This window comes from Astyanax mexicanus, chromosome 1, assembly GCF_023375975.1.
Source record: "Astyanax mexicanus isolate ESR-SI-001 chromosome 1, AstMex3_surface, whole genome shotgun sequence".
In the NCBI taxonomy this organism is placed as follows: domain Eukaryota; kingdom Metazoa; phylum Chordata; class Actinopteri; order Characiformes; family Acestrorhamphidae; genus Astyanax; species Astyanax mexicanus.
Window position 1 is genome coordinate 10411658 of NC_064408.1, and position 22183 is coordinate 10433840.

The following is a 22183-nucleotide window of genomic DNA, read 5'->3' on the forward strand; positions in this document are numbered from 1 at the left end:
CATAACAAGCATTAAAAATCCCTAGAAGCTTGTCTCACTAGCTAGCTAGTTAACTTTCTCATTCCACCCTAAATAGTAAAACAGATGGCAGCGGCTACAGCATTTTTAAAGTGTCAGTCTGTATTATTTTGTTTCTAAACTGAAAGCAGAAGCATTTCAGAGTGGAGAAGGTATAAAATATTGTGTTTAATGGTACCAGTGTGCTGGAACCACCATCCCTGCTTAGCCTAATATATGTATTTAAAAAAACTGGGGTGTCGGGTTGCCTTTCACAGGAGTTCTTCTGCCCACCTCAGGCATCTTTAAGTATTTACGTCACACGTTCAGCCTCTCAAAGAGGATCCGTCTCAGTTTTACTGAACGCGAGCGGCTGGTGGAGCAATGGAGACTTCAGAAGGGGAAACTCAGAGCTCTCTCTCTCTCTCTCTCTCTTGCTCTCTCTCTCTCTCTCTCTCTTTTGCTCTCTCTCTCTCTCTCTCGCTAGTAAAGCAGCAGGTAGGTTGCTATAATGCTATATCTGTATCGGCCGCTTGAATGAAGGGTTTTTAGGGGGATGATTTCACCCCTTCCTCTTTTAAATCTGTTCCAAGGGGAAGGGGTACAAAAGAGAAATAGGCCTGAAAATGGGTCTATATGTCCAAATGTTTGTGGACAACCCTTCTAATGAATGTATTCAGCTACTTCAAGTTGCACTCATTGCCATATGACACACAGATGTGAAAGCGTGCATGCACACAGTTTGTTTAGTCTAGTATAGATTTCTAGATGGAACAGCATTGCCTATTTGCTCCACATGCCTAATGCCAGGCATGGGATATAGAGGGTTATAAAGCCCCCCTAGCATTGAGCTGTGGAGTCATGGACCTTAGTGCTCTAGTAGGAAGTATTTGCAGGACAGTATAGACAGCATAAGCTCTTTTAATACCCTAGGAATAAAACAATTAACCAGCAGGTGTCTCATTACTTTAGTCTATGTAGTGTCTTTTGAACAGAACAATAGATTCACAATTACACACTGTAGCCCACCCAAAAATAATCAGCCAAAAGTAGCTCTGTGGTCAAAAATGGACTGCTAATGAAGGACTGGCAACCACAAACCCAGCACAAACTACCCCAGCTGAGTGGAGCCACAAATTAGGGGTTTCTAATAAAGTGGACAGTCAGTGTATGCTTAGTAAAGGATGAATCACCTAGTGATTTTGCGTTTTGGTGATAATGAACAGTGAAAAACAAAAAAAATGCATATATTTGTCTGTAATTTGGGATTTCGGTTTCAGTCTGTGGCCAAGTGTACCTTATAAAAGTTCACAGTTTAAGCCCTGCAAATTGCTTTGGTGGTTCCTTCATTGGAGATCATTTTGTAGGTGCTGAACACTGCATACCAGGAACACTCCACAGGACCTGCCTGTGTTTCTGGTGTTCTTCACACACAGCCATGAAATTATTTTTAAAGACATGTATCATCTATAGCTAAACAAATAAAACTGAGAAAAAAAATCTTTATGTTAAATAAGAGTTGTGAAATGTAATTGACAGCATAAAACAAGGTTTCGTACAGTCATGAAAAGTCATGAAATTTAAAAAAAATACATTTCTAGGCCTGGATAAGTTTTGGAAAAATTAAAAATACCCAGAAAGTTTTGAAAAAGTCATAAAAATGTGGTCTACACATCTTTGTGTTTCTGTTTATCAATGGAAAAAAATCTATTTTGAGCTACAAATACGTGAGCTCAGAGTTAATTCAGTAATTTAGCCCTACACAATGGTGCTCTCAGGATCTGACAAATATTTTATTATTAAAGATTGTGCGTCAGATTCATTTTAGGCCGACTATAATCCATCATGATTATTGATTTAGTTGATTCTTGGTTTTATTGTATATGTCTGCACTGTTTTAAAAATCGCATGGCAATGAAAATGTGCATTGAAGACATGGAACAGTCATGAAAAAAAAAAAACATGAAAATGTACTGGTTAAAAGTGTATGGACCCTGTTGAAACACAAATCTGGATTTCTTGTAAGGAAAAAGTTAGGACACCTTAAAACTTAATAGCTGATTCTTTTTTTTGTTCCCCCTATTGGCTTAAATAACTTTAATTAAATATATACCAATCTCTGACATTAACTCGAGAACGTTTTTCATGTTTTTCTTCCCACTTCTCCATGCAGAATTCTTTCAGCTGTGCACAGCCCATTTTATGTCAACTCACAGCATCTTAATAGGATCAAAAACCCAGGCTTTTACTTGACCACTCCATTTCTTTATATGTTTAAAAAGATACATTATTTAATTATGTTTTATTTATATATATTTTTTTTACCTGTGGGTTGTTCGCATCACCTGATGTGTGTCCCTTTAAATCTGCCTGTATCTCAACCTCAGTTAAAGCTTTCTCCACTCAGAGAAACCAGCATTAAAACAGTGTGTCTGATAAGTATTAACTGCTTCTAAAAATAAAGCTACAGTGTGAGAGTGAACATTTAAAATGAACCTGGGCGAGAGGGGACTGTGTGGTTTGGGACACTCCCATAACGCTTTCATTGCTTTTCAACCCGTATTCATATTAACCACGCCCTCATCTGTTAGGATTGGCTAAGAGTTCATACACAAAACTGACCGCCTCCTCGAAACCATAGAGAGAATAAATAACTAATAGATTATTATAAACAAACAAAGACAGTATGTTGTGAACTTTATAGATTATTTCGACAATCGACAATTATTTCTCCTTTAATTAATTTATGTACTTTGACTTTACAATAACTTATTATTGTATTGCAAAATAATTTGAAACAATAATAACAAATTAGTTATTATAACGTTAGCAATATAATAATAGACAATAATAGTAATAATTATAGTAGGTGTAGTAGCAGATCATTTTCAATGATCATTTTTAATAACGTTTTGCTAGTGGAGGTATATTATTTTTTTAAATTATTTTTTTTATTTATAATTTTTCCCAATTAGCCAATTATCCAACCCACTCACTAGGACTCCCCCTATCACTAGTAATGCCACAACACACCAGGAGGGTGAAGACTAACACATGCCTCCTCCGATACATGTGAAATCAGCCACCGCTTCTTTTCAAGCTGCTGCTGATGCAGCATTGTCATCCTCATACGAAATATTTGTTTCATTTTTTTTAGCTTTATTTATCCAGAATATTCCTTTAAGATTTTTGCAGGGGATGCCTTATATAATATAATAATATATAATAATAATAATAATAATAATAATAATATATAATAATAATAATAATAATAATAATAATAGGTATTATTATTATAAGTAGTAGTAATACCCCACATAGATGGTAACTGGTGAAGCAGGTGATTTTTTTTTTTTTTTTTAACAAACCTGTTAGTCCCGAATAACACCTGTCTGAGTTTATGAATGAAGGTGTTGTTATTAGTGCCCTGGCTATTGTGCAACTGGATGAGATACTGGTGAAGTTCTTGTTTATGTAAACAAACACAATTGCCACTATTGTATTGTGAGCAAAAAAAAAAGTGCTTTATAAACTTCATATACTGTACTGTTTAGCCACAACCTAAACAGTACAGTATATGAAGTTTATAAAGCACTTTATTATTGTGACAAGCTTTTAGCAGCTTTACAAATAGAAATGTATGCTAGTAATATTATTATAATAATATAATATATAATAATAATATACAGAACAGCTCCTTCCTACCTGCACTGATCACTCCTGAAGGTTTACGCTACCTCCCGGCCGCTGCACTCCTCCAATGAACGACGCCTCGCTTTACCAAACAAACATTCACACAAAGCAATCCAGACTGTTCTCATACAGAGTTCCCCAATGGTGGAACAAACTACCTTCCACTACCAGATCAGGAGAATCTCTCGCTATCTTTAAGAAACTCCTGAAGACAGAGCTCTTCAAAGAGTACTTACTCTCCTAACACCTCTAACTAACTACCTTCCACTACCAGATCAGGAGAATCTCTCGCTATCTTTAATAAACTCCTGAAGACAGAGCTCTTCAAAGAGCACTTACTCTCCTAACACCTCTAACTAACTACCTTCTACTACCAGATCAGGAGAATCTCTCACTATCTTTAATAAACTCCTGAAGACAGAGCTCTTCAAAGAGCACTTACTCTCCTAACACCTCTAACTAACTACCTTCTACTACCAGATCAGGAGAATCTCTCGCTATCTTTAATAAACTCCTGAAGACAGAGCTCTTCAAAGAGCACTTACTCTCCTAACACCTCTAACTAACTACCTTCCACTACCAGATCAGGAGAATCTCTCGCTATCTTTAATAAACTCCTGAAGACAGAGCTCTTCAAAGAGCACTTACTCTCCTAACACCTCTAACACACTAACTACTTCTAACCTCATTTTCTTCTTCCCCTCCTTCACTCCTCTATCCCATTATTTCTCTTTGACCTCCTTTAGGCCCTGTCTAAAGATGTTTTTACCTTTAACTTCTGTTACTCTTGTTCTTCACTATTGTAAGTCGCTTTGGACAAAAGCGTCTGCCAAATGTAATGTAATGCAATGTAATGTAATGTAATAATATTAATACTAGTATAATATGAATTACTAGTATGATCTTAATAATTATTATAATATTATGATACTTATTATGATTATAATATTATTATACTTATTGTTACTTATTATTATTATTATTATTATTATTATTATTAGAAGTATATGTTTTAATAATAAAAAACAATAATAATAATTATTATTATATATAACATTAAATATATAAAATAATAAAATAAAAAAAAATACGCCGTGTTGTGAGTAGCGAACTTGTGACCAATCGTAGCGCAGGAGGGCGTGGTCAGTCACAATACGGGTGAGTGTTGGCCACGCCCCCAGGCTGATAGTGCCCAGCCTGCGCCTCTCCGCCGCTCCCGAGAGCAGAGCGAGACCCTGCAGCCCCCCGTCCAGCCCTCACCCTCACCCTGGACCCGAACACCATGTCCACCAACTCCAACCTCACCACCATGAGGAGAACCGTGGAGCAGCTGAAGCTGGAGGCCAGCGTGGAGCGCATTAAAGTGAGTACAAAGAAACTGAGACAGTGTGAGGAGCTCATTATCTACTAAACAGTGAATAAACAATTATTCAACTACAATTAAGTTTAATATTTAAAATGCTTTATTTTTTGAACAAAGTATTCAAAAATAAATTCAATTAAATTGCATGAAATTACATTATTTTAAAATTAAAAAGTATTGAGTATATTTTATTTTCTCACTCTTTACCCAGTGTGGAAAGCACCTAGCTGGAATTTTTTGTTATATGTAATTTTCATAGTTTTATTTACATCTGATTTGTATTTTCTTCGGTTTATGTTGTTTTGTATAACTGTGTGTGTGTGTGTGTGTGTGTGTGTGTGTGTGTGTGTGTGTGTGTGTGTGTGATAGTAAAATTCAGTCTCCTCAGCTCTTGTTTTGATGCTCTGTACAGTAGACAGATTTGCATGCGGCCTCTCTGTATGTGTTTAACGTTGGGGAGCTAAAAGAAAAAGTATGTCAAGCTGTTTTAATCTAAAAAAAAAAAGCCTCCAGCCATACAAACCAAGACTCAGGTTTACCTGTAAAATCGTACAACCTAGTTGGCATGTCATGATACAGTAATGATGTATTGAATGATGCATTGCCTCAGAAATATCTTTTAACAGAGGGTCATGATTAGTGTTAAGAGAACTACCATTTATTCAAATTGCTACATTATTGCACAAAAACATAATATTACAATATGATTCAACAAATTATCAAATATTTTCCTATTTTCCTAATAATTGTTTGGGCTGGGCGATATGACAAATCCTTATATCTCAGTATGCTTAAGAGAAATGAAAATATGTGATCAAGATAATATGATAAACTATAACAAAATATAATGTTAAAGAGTAACTATTTACAGCATACTGGATACTTACATTTTAAAATATATATTTTAATATAATAAAACAAAAGGTTGCATGAGTTGCATGGTTGATATTTGACTGATTCAGTGAACTGCACTGGATGTTGTTTAAGTTTTATTTAAGTAAAATAAAGTCATCATGCTGAAAATTGTGATATTACTACACTATAATTTGTACTTGACTCTATTTTGACTATTTTGAGTGTCTCGTCCTGAAACCAAATGATTTCCATACAAACAACCAAATATAGATGGTAACTTGTGTAGCAGGTGAAATGTTATGATATTATATATTTTTTAGATCTTGTGCCAGGCAGTTTCACCTAATGTGGTTGATGCCTGCTTTGTCTGACCAATAATACAGCCTTTCAAACGTTTGTTTAATTAAAAAAAATGTTAGTCTCGAGTAACACCTGTCGTAGGCTGCTCTGAGTTTATGAATGAAGGCGCTGTTATTAAAACACAGGCTATTATGTGGCTGGATGAGACACTGGTGACGTTTATGTTTTATGTAAACAAACACACAAGAAAACACAATGGCCACTATTGTATTGTGAGCAAAAATGTTTAGGTTGTGTCTTAATAATATATGATACGTTGATAAAGCACTTTAATTATTGTGGCAAGCCTATATCCTATAATCCTGCTGTGTACTGTCTGATGTTATGACGCAAAATAACAAAATTAAGCCTATTGCTGGACAACATATCACAGTAAACACAGAATATTCATTTACAGTGCTTTTTTAGGCAGGACCAAATAGTTTCCATACAGTCAATCGCACATGGATAGCAACTTAGCTCTTGTACCAGACAGTTTTACAGGCAGTGAAAAAATTTAGGTTTGGCTAAAAATTATATGATAAGTTGATAAATAACTTTAAATATTGTGGCAAGCCAAGCTATAATAGTAATATATCATATATATATATATATATATATATATATATATATATATATATATATATATATATATATATATATATATATATCCATTCTGATTAGTCATATTACCAGCACTTTGTCTTAAAAGGGACACATATTATACCTCTTTTCACTCAAGATAGAATAGGTTTATGTTCTATACAAAACATGTTCATAAAAATCTTTGCACAAAATCACTCTCAGTTTAAGAGATATATATCACCAGCTCTATTCTTACCAGTTTTTGTCTCTTTCAGAATGAGACATTTAAAGGCTCTGTCACTTTTATGCAAATAAGCTGTTGCTGCTCAGGTTTTGTTTATGTGTTAGTGTTAACTTATGCAAAATGGCAAAACACAAACAAGTTCATGCTTAACTGAGATAGAAGCACAAAACTCATTGTTTAAAAGTTCTTACATCTCCCTCATCTGCTGACTTGCCACAGACATTAGGTACAGATCCCTCCCTCAGAAAAAGTCTGCAACTTGTTTAGCATGTGCAATTTTACCATATTATCATTATTTTAGCTCTCGTACCAGCCGGTTTTACAAACAGTAAAAAATGTAGGTTGTAGCTAAAAAGTATACGATAAGTTGATAAATAACTCTAATTATTGTGGCAAGCCAAGATATACTAGTAATATATCAGATCTAAATCCATTCTGATTATTCATATTACCAGCACTTTTTCTCAAAGGGGACATATTATACCTCTTTTAACTCAAGTTAGAATAGGTCTATGTTCTATACAAAACATGTTCATACAAATCTTTGCACAAAATTACTCTCAGTTTAAGAGATATATATCACCAGCTCTATTCTTACCAGTTTTATTCCCTTTCAGAAGGAGCCGTTTAAGGGCTCTGTCACTTTTATGCAAATAAGCTGTTGCTGCTCATGTTATGTTTATGTGTTAGTGTTAACTTATGCAAAATGACAAAACACAAACAAGTTCATGCTTAACTGAGATAGAAGCACAAAACTCATTGTTTTAAAGGTCTTACATCTCCCTCATCTGCTGACTTGCCACAGACAGTAGGTACAGATCCCACCCTCAGAAAAAGTCTGCTTGCTAATCCTGCTGTGTACTGTCTGAGGTTCTGAAGCAAAATAACAAAATTAAGCCTATTGCTGGACAATATATCACAGTAAACACAGAATCTTCATTTACAGTGCTTTTTTTAGGCAGGGCCAAATAGTTTCCACACAGTCAATCGCACTTGTGTAGCAGGTGCAATTTGACCATATTATCATTATTTTAGCTCTTGTACCAGACAGTTTTACAGACAGTGAAAAAATTTAGGTTTGGCAAAAAATTATACGATAAGTTGATAAATAACTTTAATTATTGTGTTAATAAAGTTAGAATAGGTCTAGTCTTACCAGTTTCAGTCCCTTTCAGAATGAGCCGTTTAAGGGCTCTGTCACTTTTATGCAAATAAGCTGTTGCTGGTGACGCCATGTTTATGCGTTAGTCTTGTGCTTAATGGCAACACACAAACAAGTTAATTCATGCTTAACTGCAATACAGAATGTATCATTTGACAGTACTTTAGTCTCTCTTATCTGCTGACTTGCCACAGACATTAGATACAGATCCCTCCCTCAAAAGAAGTCTGCTGGCTACTCCTGCTGTGTACTATCTGATGCTCTCAACTGTGACATCAGTTTTGCATAATATGTCCCCTTTAATGTCATTTTGATTATGTTACCATGATTTTCTATTAATTTAATTATCTCTAATCTATTATTACATTTTCTACTAAATGCAACTCCATGTAATGTAATTCCAAATACACTATAGTTGGTTTAGCAGGGGGGAAGTTAAGTCCCCACTTAGTACAGTAGTACAGATCCCACCCTCAAATGAAGTCTGCTGGCTAATCCAGCTGTGTACTGTCGGAGGTTCTCACCCAGCAGACTGACATGACGGCCCTTTAATAGCCCAGATTTGGGAAGAAACAGTAAATCAGCAGCTGTCCCAACACTTTTGTCTATATAGTGTATTCTAGTGTTTCTACTAGTAAAAATGATTTATATGTCTTTTGTGTATATATATATTTTGACCTAAAGGAAGGCTGCAGAGAGTAAGCATTTACACAGCAAATGATTCATCATAAACAGGCTTCTATGAGTGTAGCCAGCATCCACAGAATTAGAACTGTTTAGAGAAGTTACAACTCGTTTTTTTCCATTTTGCACAACACTGACCGTGGTTTAGACCTGAGTGGGTTCACCACTACTTTCTGTTCACTAGATAAAATGAAGTCAGATAGACTTAATAAGTTTTTAAAGGCCTTATATGCAAGACAATCAAAGTTTCTTTTAAATAAAACACTTTGTGAAAGCACAGACCTTATGCTTTTGTTGCAGAATGCAATCAATTTCTCACAGCAATGCTTTAAAATCTAGTAAAAAAAAACTTTTCTTAACTAGAAAGTAGAGACAGTTACTCCAACAAAAACATCAATGAAACCAGAGGTGCCAAATACTTTACTTTTGTCCTGTAAAGTGTTTATTTGGGTGAGTAAAGCACTTCTGGTTATTTAGAGTGAGCTTGGAATTCCAGTAAGGTGAGTTTTCAGTGAAGTTTCTCCAGCACTAAGCCTGGGTGCAGCATCATTAGCATTAGCCGCTAACCACAGCACTAGTGGGATGTAAATGCAGCCCAACAGCTCTATACTGAGGTGTTTGAGAAGCATCAGTTGCAAAGTAGTGAAGAGGTAGAGTTACAGATACAGTGAATAGCTCTATTTTAGTAATGTTCTAATCAATATTATGAGAAGAAATACTCAACTAAGTAAAGAAGAAAATACTTTAAGAAATGGTCAGTCAAGATCAGTCAATCTGAAACATTTTAAGAACTTTGAAAGTATCCTGAAGTGTAGTCGCAAAGACCATTCAAAACATTATGATGAAACTGGCTCTCATCAGGACCACCCCAGGTAAGCAAGAGCAGGACTTACCTCTGTTGTACAGGATAAGTTCATAAGTGTTACCAGCCTCAAAAACCTTAAGTTAACAGTGTAACCCCAGATTAGAAACACCTAGTGTATTTTGGTTTGTTTAACACTTTTAAGTTGCTAATGATTCCTTATGTGTTCCTTCATAGTGTATGTATGTACAGTTGTGGTCAAAAGTTTACATACACTTGTAAAAAAACATAATGTTATGGCTGTCTTGAGTTTTCAATAAGTTCTACAACTCTTATTTTTCTGTGATAGAGTGATCGGAACACATACATGTTTGTCACAAAAAACAGTCATAAAATTTGGTTCTTTCATAAATTTATTATGGGTCTGCTGAAAATGTCACCAAATCTGCTGGGTCAAAAATATACATACAGCAACATTAGTATTTGGTTACATGTCCCTTGGCCATTTTCACGGCAACTAGGCGCTTTTGGTAGCCATCCACAAGCTCCTGGCAAGCTTCAGGTCGAATGTTTGACCACTCTTCTTGACAGAATTGGTGCAGTTCAGCTAAATGTGATGGTTTTCTTGCATGAACCCGTTTCTTTAGCACTGTCCACATGTTCTCAATGGGGTTTAAGTCAGGACTTTGGGAAGGCCATTCTAAAACCTTAATTCTAGCCTGGTTTAGCCATTCCTTTACCGCTTTTGATGTGTGTTTTGGGTCATTGTCTTGTTGGAACACCCAACTGCGCCCAAGACCCAACCTTCGGGCTGATGGTTTTAAGTTTTCCTGCAGAATTTGGAGGTAATCCTCCTTCTTCATTATCCCATTTACTTTCTGCAAAGAACCAGTTCCACTGGCAGCAAAACATCCCCAGAGCATAATACTACCACCACCATGCTTGACAGTAGGCATGGTGTTCCTGGGATTAAAGGCCTCACCTTTTCTCCTCCAAACATATTGCTGGGTGTTGTGGCCAAACAGCTCAATTTTTGTTTCGTCTGACCAGAGAACTTTCCTCCAGAAGGTTTTATCTTTATCCATGTGATCAGCAGCAAACTTCAGCCGAGTCTTAAGGTGCCTTTTCTGGAGCAAGGGCTTCTTTCTTGCACGGCAGCCTCTCAGTCCATGGCGATGTAAAACACGCTTGACTGTGGAGACTGACACCTGTGTTCCATCAGCTTCCAAATCCTTGCAGACCTGCTTCTTGGTGATTCTTGGTTGACTCTTGACCATCCTGACCAATCTCCTCTCGGCAGCATGTGATAGCTTGCGTTTTCTTCCTGATCGTGGCAGTGACACAACTGTTCCATGCACTTTATACTTGCGTATAATTGTCTGCACAGTTGCTCTTGGGACCTGTAGCTTCTTTGAAATGGCTCCAAGTGACTTCCCTGACTTATTCAAGTCAATAATTCGCTTTTTCAGACCCACACTGAGTTCCTTTGACTTTCCCATTGTAGCTTTTGTAGCTGAGTCTAATCACTGGGTCAAATGAGCCCTATTTAAATGGGCTCATGAGAAGTCAACAGCTGTAGTCAATCAGAATCACTTACAAGAAGTGAAGAGGCCATGACATGAAGCTAATTTGATTGACACAACTCGCTACATCACCAAAATTGACAAATTTTGTTGCTGTATGTATATTTTTGACCCAGCAGATTTGGTGACATTTTCAGCAGACCCATAATAAATTTATGAAAGAACCAAATTTTATGACTGTTTTTTGTGACAAACATGTATGTGTTCCGATCACTCTATCACAGAAAAATAAGAGTTGTAGAACTTATTGAAAACTCAAGACAGCCATAACATTATGTTTTTTTACAAGTGTATGTAAACTTTTGACCACAACTGTATGTGTGTGCTTTGTTAAGGTGTCTCAGGCTGCAACTGAGCTTCAGCAGTACTGCCTCCAGAATGCCACCAAAGATGCCCTCCTGGTCGGGGTGCCGACGGGCAGCAATCCCTTCCGAGAGCCGCGCTCATGCTCCATCTTCTAAACCCAAGGTACCTGATGATTAGTGATCAGATCTCTAGATTTTATTTATGTAGTTTTTAAATCATTTTAAATCAGCTTTTACTTAATGTTCTTTTTAACTTGGGAAGGACATGCGTCTGACGTTGGCGTGTTGACAATTCAGCGGGTGGTTCATTCGGCGGGAAGCCTTTCCAGGATAAGGATAAAATGAATGAACAGATTCATTTCATCTCCATAGAAGAGCTGCTATTGTGGTTTTTATACCAGTAGCAGCAGCAACTTCAGGCACAGTACTCTAGGTTCTGTCCTGAAGCAACTGTATCCACGGCTCATTTTTTCTGCTTTTCCGGTTATTTTGAGAAGGTACCAGTGCGTCCAGCTCCGCCCACTTTGTTAGCGTCATGCCGTCCAGTCCCCGCCCACTTTGTCAGCTTGCGAGACTGACAAGGTGTGGCGTGGACAAAGTGGGTGGGAATGGACACACTGGACGTCCAACTCCGCCTTCCTGTGGGCTGCAGTCGGTAGTTGGTTATTTTTCTTCTTTTGCTGCCGTTGTTGAGGAACGCCTGCTCAGCTTCCTGTAATTGGTCCTAAAGTTCGAACCATCCAGAAAAGCACTTTCACACTGCAGGAGAACTGGACCATGGTTCAGAAGATCCGGACCGAGATCACCTCTCTTGGTCGGACCAAAATCTGGCACCCTTAGACAGCCAACACACTCAGAGAAAGTGCTGGATTGGCAATACGCCTAATGCCAGATGTGAGCTGATGTTAATGGTGAAGCTCTAGAACAAAACCAAAGAAGAAAACGCCACACACCAAACATAACGTGAGGCATTACTAGTTCTTTTGGGGTGGAGACGGGTGCGATGTCGATAGTCACAAAGCTGGGAAGTGTATATATAGGGCTGTGGGGAGGAGCTCACGTAATTAATTTTTAAGAAGTTAATCCTATGCCATAAGTTTTACACAAAAATATAAAATCTGTAGTTTTATAAAAAGCAAAAGCAAACAAGAGATTCCATAAGCAAAATACTTGTGTACTTGTGTGTGTACTGCAAAGAATAATAAAGTAACAACGTATGTTTAAAGTATGTTTTAAATGAGCAACATGAACTTTTTTTTATTTTGATTCTTATAATTTTGATTGCATATTTTATTTTTTGTGTGAAACATTTGGCACAAAATTAACTCCAGATAGATTTTACTGTGCAAGCTTTTTAAAATTACATTTGAACATGGTTCAGTTATAGTTTAAACATGGGGGACTTTGTGATTTTAATGCTTTTTTTGAAAATAAAAATGCTTTATTTTATGTAGTAATGATGTTAGTAGTAGTGATAGTAAGGGCGGTAGTAGTAGTAAAGACAGTAGTAGTAGTGATAATAGTGGTAATGATTTTAGTAGTAGTGATAGTAAAGGTGGTATTAGTAGTAAAGACAGTAGTAGTAATGATGTTAATAGTAGTGATAGTAAGGGTGGTAGTAGTAGTAAAGACAGTAGTAGTAGTAGTCGTAATAGTGGTAAGGATGTTAGTAGTAGTGATAGTAAGGGTGGTATTAGTAGTAAAGACAGTAGTAGTAGTTGTAATCGTAGTAATGATGTAAGTTGTAGCGATAGTAAGATTGGCAGTAATAGTAGAAGTGGTGTTAGTGTGGTAGTATTAGCAGTAGTTGTAGCAGTAGTTGTAGTAAGGAAAGTAGTAGAGTGGTAGTCAGAGAATGATAGAAGTGGTGTTAGTGATCTTAGCATTTTTGAAAATAAAAATGCTTTATAGATTTTCAGTAAAGCACAAAGAATACTGTGTGAACTAGAAAAGTGCATTTCCTGAAGCGAGGGTGTGAACCTTTTAATGTCTCTGGTGATGAGTCAGGGCTACTGGCATCATCACAGAGGGGAACGAAGGATGAAAAAAATAGAAGAGTGCAGGTCAGAATGGCTGTGGGTTAAAACTTGTGAAACTACAGTAAAGTAGTGAATACAGGTTGGTGACTAAATGGTAACTATTAGTTGTTTGGCTGCATAATGGCTTTAAAGCTACAGACAGATTATAGTGTACTAAAGGAGGTTTCAGTGTGACAAGTGCACCAGCTCTGTCTGAGAGCATCTGCGCCTCTCCTTCCAGACCCGTCCACTTTCCTTCCTGCTGGCTTACTCAACCTGGAATTTCTCGAAGGCCACACACAGCTGTGTGTGAGGGGTATTTTTATCTCGGAGAGCTGGACACGCATCCGGCCTGCTCTTTGCTGAGAGCGGCCGGAGTGCTGGGAGGTTTCCGTGAGCTGGGCAGACTCACTGTATCAACAGGAAGTTGGAGACAGAAGGAGAGATTTAGGGGGAAGGGTGTTAGTGCCACAAAGAAAGTCTGGTGTAGCTACTATAAGCTACTACTAGAGCCCCTAGAAGACAGTCACAATGTTCAGTATTCAATTAAAGTGAGTACACCCCTCACATTTCTGTTAATATTTTATTATACAGTGCCATGAATTTTAGTGTTTTTGCATTTTTGTCATACTTACATTATCAAAATAACTTTAATATCAGACAGATATAACCTGAGTAAATATAAAAAATCACTTTTCAAATGATGATTTCATTTATTAGGGAAAAAAAACAATCCAAAACAATCTAGCCCTGTGTGACAAGTGTTTGACCCCTAAAAACGTACTGGAAAGCTGAATTCAATTTCTCTACTAACCTCAACCAGGCCTGATTACTGCCAGACTTCAAGAAAATCAAGAAATCACTTAAAAAGAACCTGTCTGACAACATGAAGCAGATAAAACATCTCAAAAAGCAACACATTATGCTGTAATCTGAAGAAATTCAAAAACAAAATAAGTCATTTCTAAAGCTTTGGGACCCCAGCGGAAAACATTAAGAGCTATTATTTACAAATGAAGAAAACCTGGGACACTGGTGAACCTTCCCAGGAGTGGCCAGCATATGAAAATTACACCAAAAGGGCATGGACAACTCATCCAGGAGGTCCCAAATGAACTCAGAACAACATTTAAAGAACTGCAGGTCTCACTCCCCTCAGTTAAGGACAGTGTTAATGATTCAATAATAAGAAAGAGAGTGAGTGAAAAAAACACTGCTGACCAAAAAAGATCACAACGACCCATCTCACATTTACCAACAAACATCTTCATGATCCCCAGAATTTTGGGTAAATATTCTATGGACTAATGTGGCAAAAGTGGAACTAACTCACAATTTCAGAAAAAGAACATCATGCTGAATGTAAAACATGGTGGTGGTAGTGTGATGGTCTGCTTTGCTGCTTCAGGGCCTGGAAAACTTGATGTAATAGATGGAAATAGATTCTAAACAGCTATTTAGAAATGAATGCCTATGTGTTGAGTTATTTTCAGAAGACATCGGAAGACAGTCAATCTACCCTACTATACAAGCTGTACACTGACTATTTAAAGTCATGTCCAAGTTTAATTTCTATAGTGTTGTCCCATGAAAAGATGTAATACAATATTTGCAGAAATATGAGGGGTGTACTCACTTTTGTTAGATACTATATCCAACAATATCTTTAGGAGGGCTGTATCATTAGATATAAAAAAAAACTTTTTTGAGCTTTTTTGAGCATGTCATTTAAACTAGACACAGAAGAACTGAAATGATAAAGAAAAAACAGTTATAGAGATCCTGCAAACCCCAACAGCTAGTGTATATTAACTGCTGTAAAATCTCTGGGGTCTCTTGGGCTGAGCGGGACTTTTCCATCACTCGTGGGGACTCTATCTGGGCCTGATTAGTGACTTTATTTCTTGACCTTTGGAGTTTCCACCCCCCCTGCCTGCTGTCTGCTGGGACACTGCATATTGTGCGTTGGGCTTGTTTTTTTGGGTAGTAGTAGTTGTAGTAGTACTGACTGTAGTGGTAGTAACAGTAGTAGTAGTAGTAAAGGATTGATTGTAGTGGAGGAAGTGGTGGTAGTGGTAGAAGTTGTAGTGTTACTTGTAGTATTAGCAGTAGTAGTAGTAGTCTTAGTCGGAATGGTAGCAGTAGCAGTAGTAGTGATTTTGGCCAATCAGCAATCAGTAGTGGTAGTAGTGGTAATAGTGATAGCAGTAAAGTGGGAGTAGTAGTAGCAGTAGTGGTGGTAATGGTTGCAGTATGGGTGGTAGTAGTGGTAGTATTAGTAGTAGTGGTGGTAATAATAGAGCAGTAGAATAGGAGTAGTAAAAGTAGTGGTATTAATAGTAGTAGCAGTAGTAGTGGTAGTGTTTGCAGTATGGGTGGAAGTGGGAGTAGTGATAGTAAAGGTGGTAGTAGTAGTAAAAGCAGTAGTAGTAGTACTGTAGTACTGTAATAATACTACAGTGCAAATAGTTTTAGTAGTAGTATTAGTAGTAGTAGTAGTAGCAGTAGTAGAGAAGGTAGTAGTAGAGTGATATAAGTGGCATTGTGGTACTAGTGGTAGTGGCAGTAGCAGCAGTTTTAGTGGTAGTAGTAGGAATATAATTGTTTGTAGTAGAAGTAGTTGTAGTAATAGTGGTAACAGTTAATAATGCAAGAAGTAGTGGTAGTAAAAACTAGTAGTACTGGAAGTGGTAGTAGATGTAGTGATAGTCATAGTAGTGATAGTGGCAGCAGTGGTGGTAGTAGTGGCAGCAGTAGAGTGGGAGTAGTATATTAATTAGTAATTATAATATTAGTAGTAGTACTAGCAGTGTTGGTGGTGGTAGTGATAGCAGTATGAGTAGTAATAGTGGTAATAATAGTAATGATGTTAGTAGTAGTGATAGTAAGGATGATAGTTGTAGTAAAGACAGTAGTAGTAATGATGTTAGTAGTAGTGATAGTAAGGGTGGTAGTAGTAGTAAAGACAGTAGTAGTAGTGGTAATCGTAGTAATGATGTTAGTAGTAGTGATAGTAAAGGTGGTATTTGTAGTAAAGACAGTGGTAGTAATGATGTTAGTAGTAGTGATAGTAAGGGCGGTAGTAGTAGTAGTAAAGACAGTAGTAGTAGTGGTAATAGTGGTAATGATGTTAGTAGTAGTGATAGTAAAGGTGGTATTAGTAGTAAAGACAGTAGTTCTAGTGGTAATAGTAGAAGTGGTGTTAGTGTGGTAGTATTAGCAGTAGTTGTAGCAGTAGTAGTAGTAAGGAAAGTAGTAGAGTGGTAGTCAGAGAATGATAGAAGTGGTGTTAGTGGTCGTAGACACAGAGTTGTGGTACTAGTTGTATTGGCAGTAGCAGCTGTATTAGTGTTAGTAGTGGGAGTATAATTTTTGTAGTAGTATTTTTTGTAGTAGCAGTAATGGTGACAGTAGTAATAATACTTGTACTAGTGATACTAATAACTGCTAGTATTGAAAGTGCAGACAAACCAAGTCTCCCTGAAGCTGTGGGAGTCTCCCGCATTTCGGTAGTGGCTCCCTGATGCCCGCGAGTCACATATAATCTCCCGGAATTCAGAACGAGTGCCCCAAGAGTGCACTGCACACAAACACGCTCACAGGCGACTGACTTTTTTTTTCTAATCGCGTGTGGGAAGGAGAGAGAGAAAACAGAGAGGATTCTGATTGGCCTGTTCTCTGCATAGAGTCTGTGAGACAGCCAATCAGTTTTTAGTGTGGGCGGGCAGTGTTTTTCCCCCCTCCCGGACGGGATTTGTTCAGTCAGTGAGAGAAAGCAGATCAGGGCGGAGGCAATATTAATAATTATTGTAATATGATATGAAATGTTTTTGATGTTGTGCAATTTTTTGTGATATTGTAACTGTCATTTTTTGTCAAATAAAGTTTTTTTTCCAAAAAAAAAAAAGGAAAGCAGCGGCCTTCTAAAAAGAAAATAGATAAAACTAATTTCACCTCTGAATACTCTACATTTCTCTATATTTAGAAGAAAATACTCTAAATTTAATTTAAAAAAAGGAAAATGAATTAATGTAAAGGTAGAGCTTCTTTATCCTTTGGAGTGTTTTTTTTTTGTGGGGGTGGGTTGGTAACCTCCCTGAAATCAACTTTTGCAACTTGGGATGTCTGAAAGTGGTTTCTCCAGCACTAAGGCTGCGTGCAGCAGCATTAGCATTAGCCGGTAACCACAGCGCTAGCGGGATGTAAGTGCCGCTTGATAGCACTAGACTGAGGAACCCTTATTGTTACAGTAAGCCAGGGTGCTATCAGCTAGCAGTTCGTACTACGCAGCTTGTTTTAACACGGCAAACATGCAGACTACAGTCTGATATTCTCACCTCTGAACGGGGAAAGGGCTAGCGCTGTGGTTAGCGGCTAATGCTGCTGCATTCAGCCTCAGTGCTGGAGAAACTCACCCTTATAACGCTGTACTTAAGTGGAGTGGCTTTACTTATATATATAATACTTATATATTTATACTTATGTATATACTTATAGTATTTATATTCCTTCTTAAATTGTTAAACACCTGATTAAAAGTCACTAAACCCATTCTTCTCCTTTGTATTGATGTTACTCCTGTATTGCATAACACTGTATAAAAAGAACAGCCAGTGTGCCTTGCAAAAACAGACTTTTCAGACTGGGGAAGTAGCGTAGAACTTCTGCTCTTGACCAGCGGGACTGAAAGGTTGCACTTTTTTCTTGGCGGAGTTAAAGACAGTGTGGCTTCAGGGTTATATTTAGAGTCGGAGGAGAGCTGTAGTTACTGTCCTTTTGCTTTTTCCCAGTCCTCTGGTCTGGTCTGGGCTGGAAAGTGCAAATACCACTGAAACGAATGGAAAAACTGACGCCTGTCTTTCTTGTTATTGCAGGATGATGGTGTTACTCCTGGATATTTGTCGTCAAGGGAATGTGGAGCTTGGGCTTTTTTTTTTCTTCTTTTTTTATCATAAATGTCTATTTATTAATGAATTCACAAGTCAGTTTTAAGAATTTTGAGACATATGTTTTAACCAGGTGTACTATATTTGTGTGATTTTGTGTGATGTGTAAGCTAAGAGTGGATAAATCATACTGTGTTACTTTTTAACCCCTTAATAGACATTTGCCTGTATATGGGCTACAAGTGTAGATAATAGAAACCCCTTTTTTTTCTCTGCAATAATGAGTTATTTACATTCTGAAAACTTTCTGAAAAAGGCTTCAGAGAGTTGGGCTGCCTGTTCACTTTCATTCAGTACTGCATCTAATAATTTCAAACCAGAAAGAGGAATTAAACTAAATTCTGCATGTTTAAAAATAGACATAGAAACTAGAACTAGCTAAACAAAAGGTATTTGATTTGTATTCAGTAAAAAAAGTAATAAAAATGTATCTTTTTATGTAATGCCTGAACAGAAATCTTCAAGTTTCAGACATGTAATTCCAAGCAGAAATATAAAAAAAAAATGCCTGCCTGTTAAAGAAAAAATCATATTTTTTCCATTAATAGCTAAAATTTGTTCCTTTAAAGTAATGAAACATACCAGTCCTGCTTACATTTTTATAAACATTTCCTAACCTTTAAAAAACACTTTTACTGTGGTAACTTCCACCTCTGCAGCGCCCTCTCAGGTTCAACTGTGCTATAGCTGTGTACTTTGGTATGCAGATATATTTCAATATGCAAATCAGTCTATCAATAATACCGCCTCCTTGCTGATGTCCAACCATCTGCGTCTCACCGCTGCAGCTCAGCCAATCGGTTCTCCCTCCTGCCCCACCTCTAAACCCATACATCACCCAGCGCCCCTCCCGAACTACCCCTCCCATTTTTTTGCCTTTTTCAAATTTGAGCTGGGGGGTGGAGTCAGCTATAATCAAGGGGATTTCATTACCTTTTAAGTGGTTTTAATTAATGAGTCGTATTAGGATGGCTTTGATATCATAATTATATATAAAAAAAAAAAAGAAAATGACTCTCCACATCAAGACACTTGTGATTTGTACTGTCTATGAAAAACAAACAACAAAAAGCTAAAATCACCTGGCATAATTAAAATCAGTACTAGAAACCTTTTTGTAGCCTTAATTTTGCCTGTACTGCTACTTGAATTCCAGCTAAACTCAGCAAATATACTTCAGACACCAGATATGTCTTGTCTAATCCGCTACTCTCTGAATAAGGAGAACAATGTGCAAATTACATTTTTCCCTGAAAACTCTTGCTTTCAAAGGCAGTTTCCCAGAATGCATTAATTGTGCAAAGAAAAGTGCCAAGAATCAAGCCAGATCCCCGTCTTATTAAAATTAGCTGGAAGTCCATGAATTGATAATTCCTTTCTAAGAACCAGGAGAAATCAGTGGAACATCTGAGTGCCTGTACACCCCAGAAAATGAGCTCTTCTCATCTCGAGAGCAGAAAAAGGAAAGTATTGTACTCCTAAGAGAAGCTAACCAGACATAAAGTAAATAATCTGTATGGAAAAAAAACAAATGTGTTTAATAAAAACTGAAATATGTCTTTAACAAAATGTGTCAACTGTCTGACTGTTTGCCTAATTCAACAGGAAAATGTAAATAACACATATTTAACAGAAAATCACACAAAAGCCTTTATTTAATCATATGCTTGACCTTTATTAAAGCTTCCATTATTCCATTAAGAGTTTTTATGTCATGTAACCATTTGAAAACTGAAAGTTTTTATATATATATCTGTCATATAAAAATTGGTAAATTAATTTAATTTTATTAAGTATATTTTATCCATACATTTTTAGTTAATCTGCATATTTTAATGATTTTTTTTATTCTTTTCTCTATTGAGTCATTTTAAATACATTGAATGATGTTGAGGTTTTTAATCTGGAGGAGTCTATTGCTCTGAAAACAACACAAAACAAGCTTCTTATTTTTACCTATTATACTAATTATTGGGTAATGCTGCCTGAAAGATAAAGAGGAAACTAAACCTGAAAGACCACAAACCCTGCCTCGATCAGAAAAACAGAACTTAAAGCTTTTATCATTAAGTGAAACCTATGCTTCGAACCACTGCTTAAAGAAATGCTTCAGACATGCCTTTCTGGACAAGCTGAGAGATACAGAACCAGCATCTGTATACTGGATAATAACTGTGTTTTCTTTGAGTCCAGAGTTCTTCCCATAACAGTCAGTGGGGCATCAACATTATTTCAAAGCTGTATTCAGAGTGGAATTTTTTTTTTTACCTCCCTTTACTTTGACTGTTTCCTTCCTCATACACATATATTATTTTTATAGGGTGGTCTCTGGCTTTTGCACAGATCTGGACGACTGACATAATTCGACTTTAAGATGTTGGCAGTTAGCACAGTATGTCCATGGTTTGATGCTCCAGTGGACACTCTGTCCCCTGAGACGTCCCCACCCTCTCCGCTCCTGCGTTTACTCAAATATGTTGCCTCTGATTTCATTAGCTTTAGCGCTATTCATTCTCTCCATCTGGTCTGCTGGTCCGTGGCGTCACTCCTGCACTGGACAATGGCAAGACCGGGCAGAGATGTTGGCACTGTAAGCACATCCTGGGTGGACGGCCTGCAGAGTCCGTTTTTAGGCTCTGCTGTGCTTTTGGTGTGGGTTGGCTCAACGCTGCAGTTTATGATTAAAGGGCCCATATTTAACTTTGTGTTTTATATATAGTTCTGATGTCATTCTGTATCGTTCCGGTTGGTTTGGGAAACTAAAACAGCCATCATTTATTTTTACATCATCGTTTCCCAACCTTTTCATTACTGCTTAAAGAATTAAACAGGCTGTTTTTGATAGTTCACCTTTAAAACGAATATACTGTTAAAAACTATATACTGTTTAAAACTATATACTGTTGTTGTCATACAAAGCATTATACAGCTCTGAAAAAATTAAGAGACCACTTCAGTTTCTGAATCAGTTTCTCTGATTTTGCTATTTATAGGTTTATGTTTGAGTAAAATGAACACTGTTGTTTTATTCTATAAACTACAGACAACATTTCTCCCAAATTCCAAATAAAAATATTGTCATTTAGAGCATTTATTTGCAGAAAATGAGAAATGGTCAAATTAACATAAAAGATGCAGAGCTTTCAAACCTCAAGTAGTTCAGAAACCAATATTTGGTGGAATAACCCTGTTTTTTAATCACAGTTTAAATCAGTTTAAATCACAGTTAAAGTTTAAATCACATTCTTCTGTCAGATTATTTGCTGCTTTTACAGTGAAAATGAGAGTATTGCCTAAATCACGGAAGCCCAGAGTTTCCGTGCATGTAAACCTTCTGCTGAGAGGTGCTGAAGCGTTGTGCCATTGAAATAGCAATCCGCCAAAGTCAGAGCACACTTGATTTTTAAAGGGGATGGCAAATGCAAGCTGATTGGTTTCTTTTGCCTAAGTTACGCCCAAAACATACCCATGATTAAGTAAGAAAATTAATTCATGAAGAAAATACCTTTCCAACGTTTCTAACCAATGAAGTCAAAGTTAGATTTTATTAAGTAATTTTGAAGCATTTCTATTGGTCTATTTGTTGTGCAATTTTGCAACAATGTTA

General features: G+C 36.9%; 1 protein-coding gene across 1 annotated transcript; it reads left to right on the plus strand.

Annotated features, from left to right (window-relative positions):
- Positions 1 to 4868: 4868 nt before the first annotated feature.
- Positions 4869 to 20104, plus strand: gng10 (guanine nucleotide binding protein (G protein), gamma 10). The gene is made up of 3 exons (XM_007229683.4): positions 4869 to 5053; positions 11643 to 11775; positions 18505 to 20104. Exons 1-2 carry the CDS (start codon positions 4973 to 4975, stop codon positions 11766 to 11768), a joined length of 207 nt encoding a protein of 68 aa, XP_007229745.1. The 5' UTR covers positions 4869 to 4972; the 3' UTR covers positions 11769 to 11775; positions 18505 to 20104.
- Positions 20105 to 22183: the final 2079 nt, after the last annotated feature.

Coding starts and splice junctions, on each gene's coding strand:
- gng10 (XM_007229683.4), top strand. CDS start 4,973: ATGTCCACCAACTCCAACCTCACCACCATGAGGAGAACCGTGGAGCAG. Junction 5,054..11,642: donor CCAGCGTGGAGCGCATTAAA/GTGAGTACAAAG, acceptor TGCTTTGTTAAG/GTGTCTCAGGCTGCAACTGA.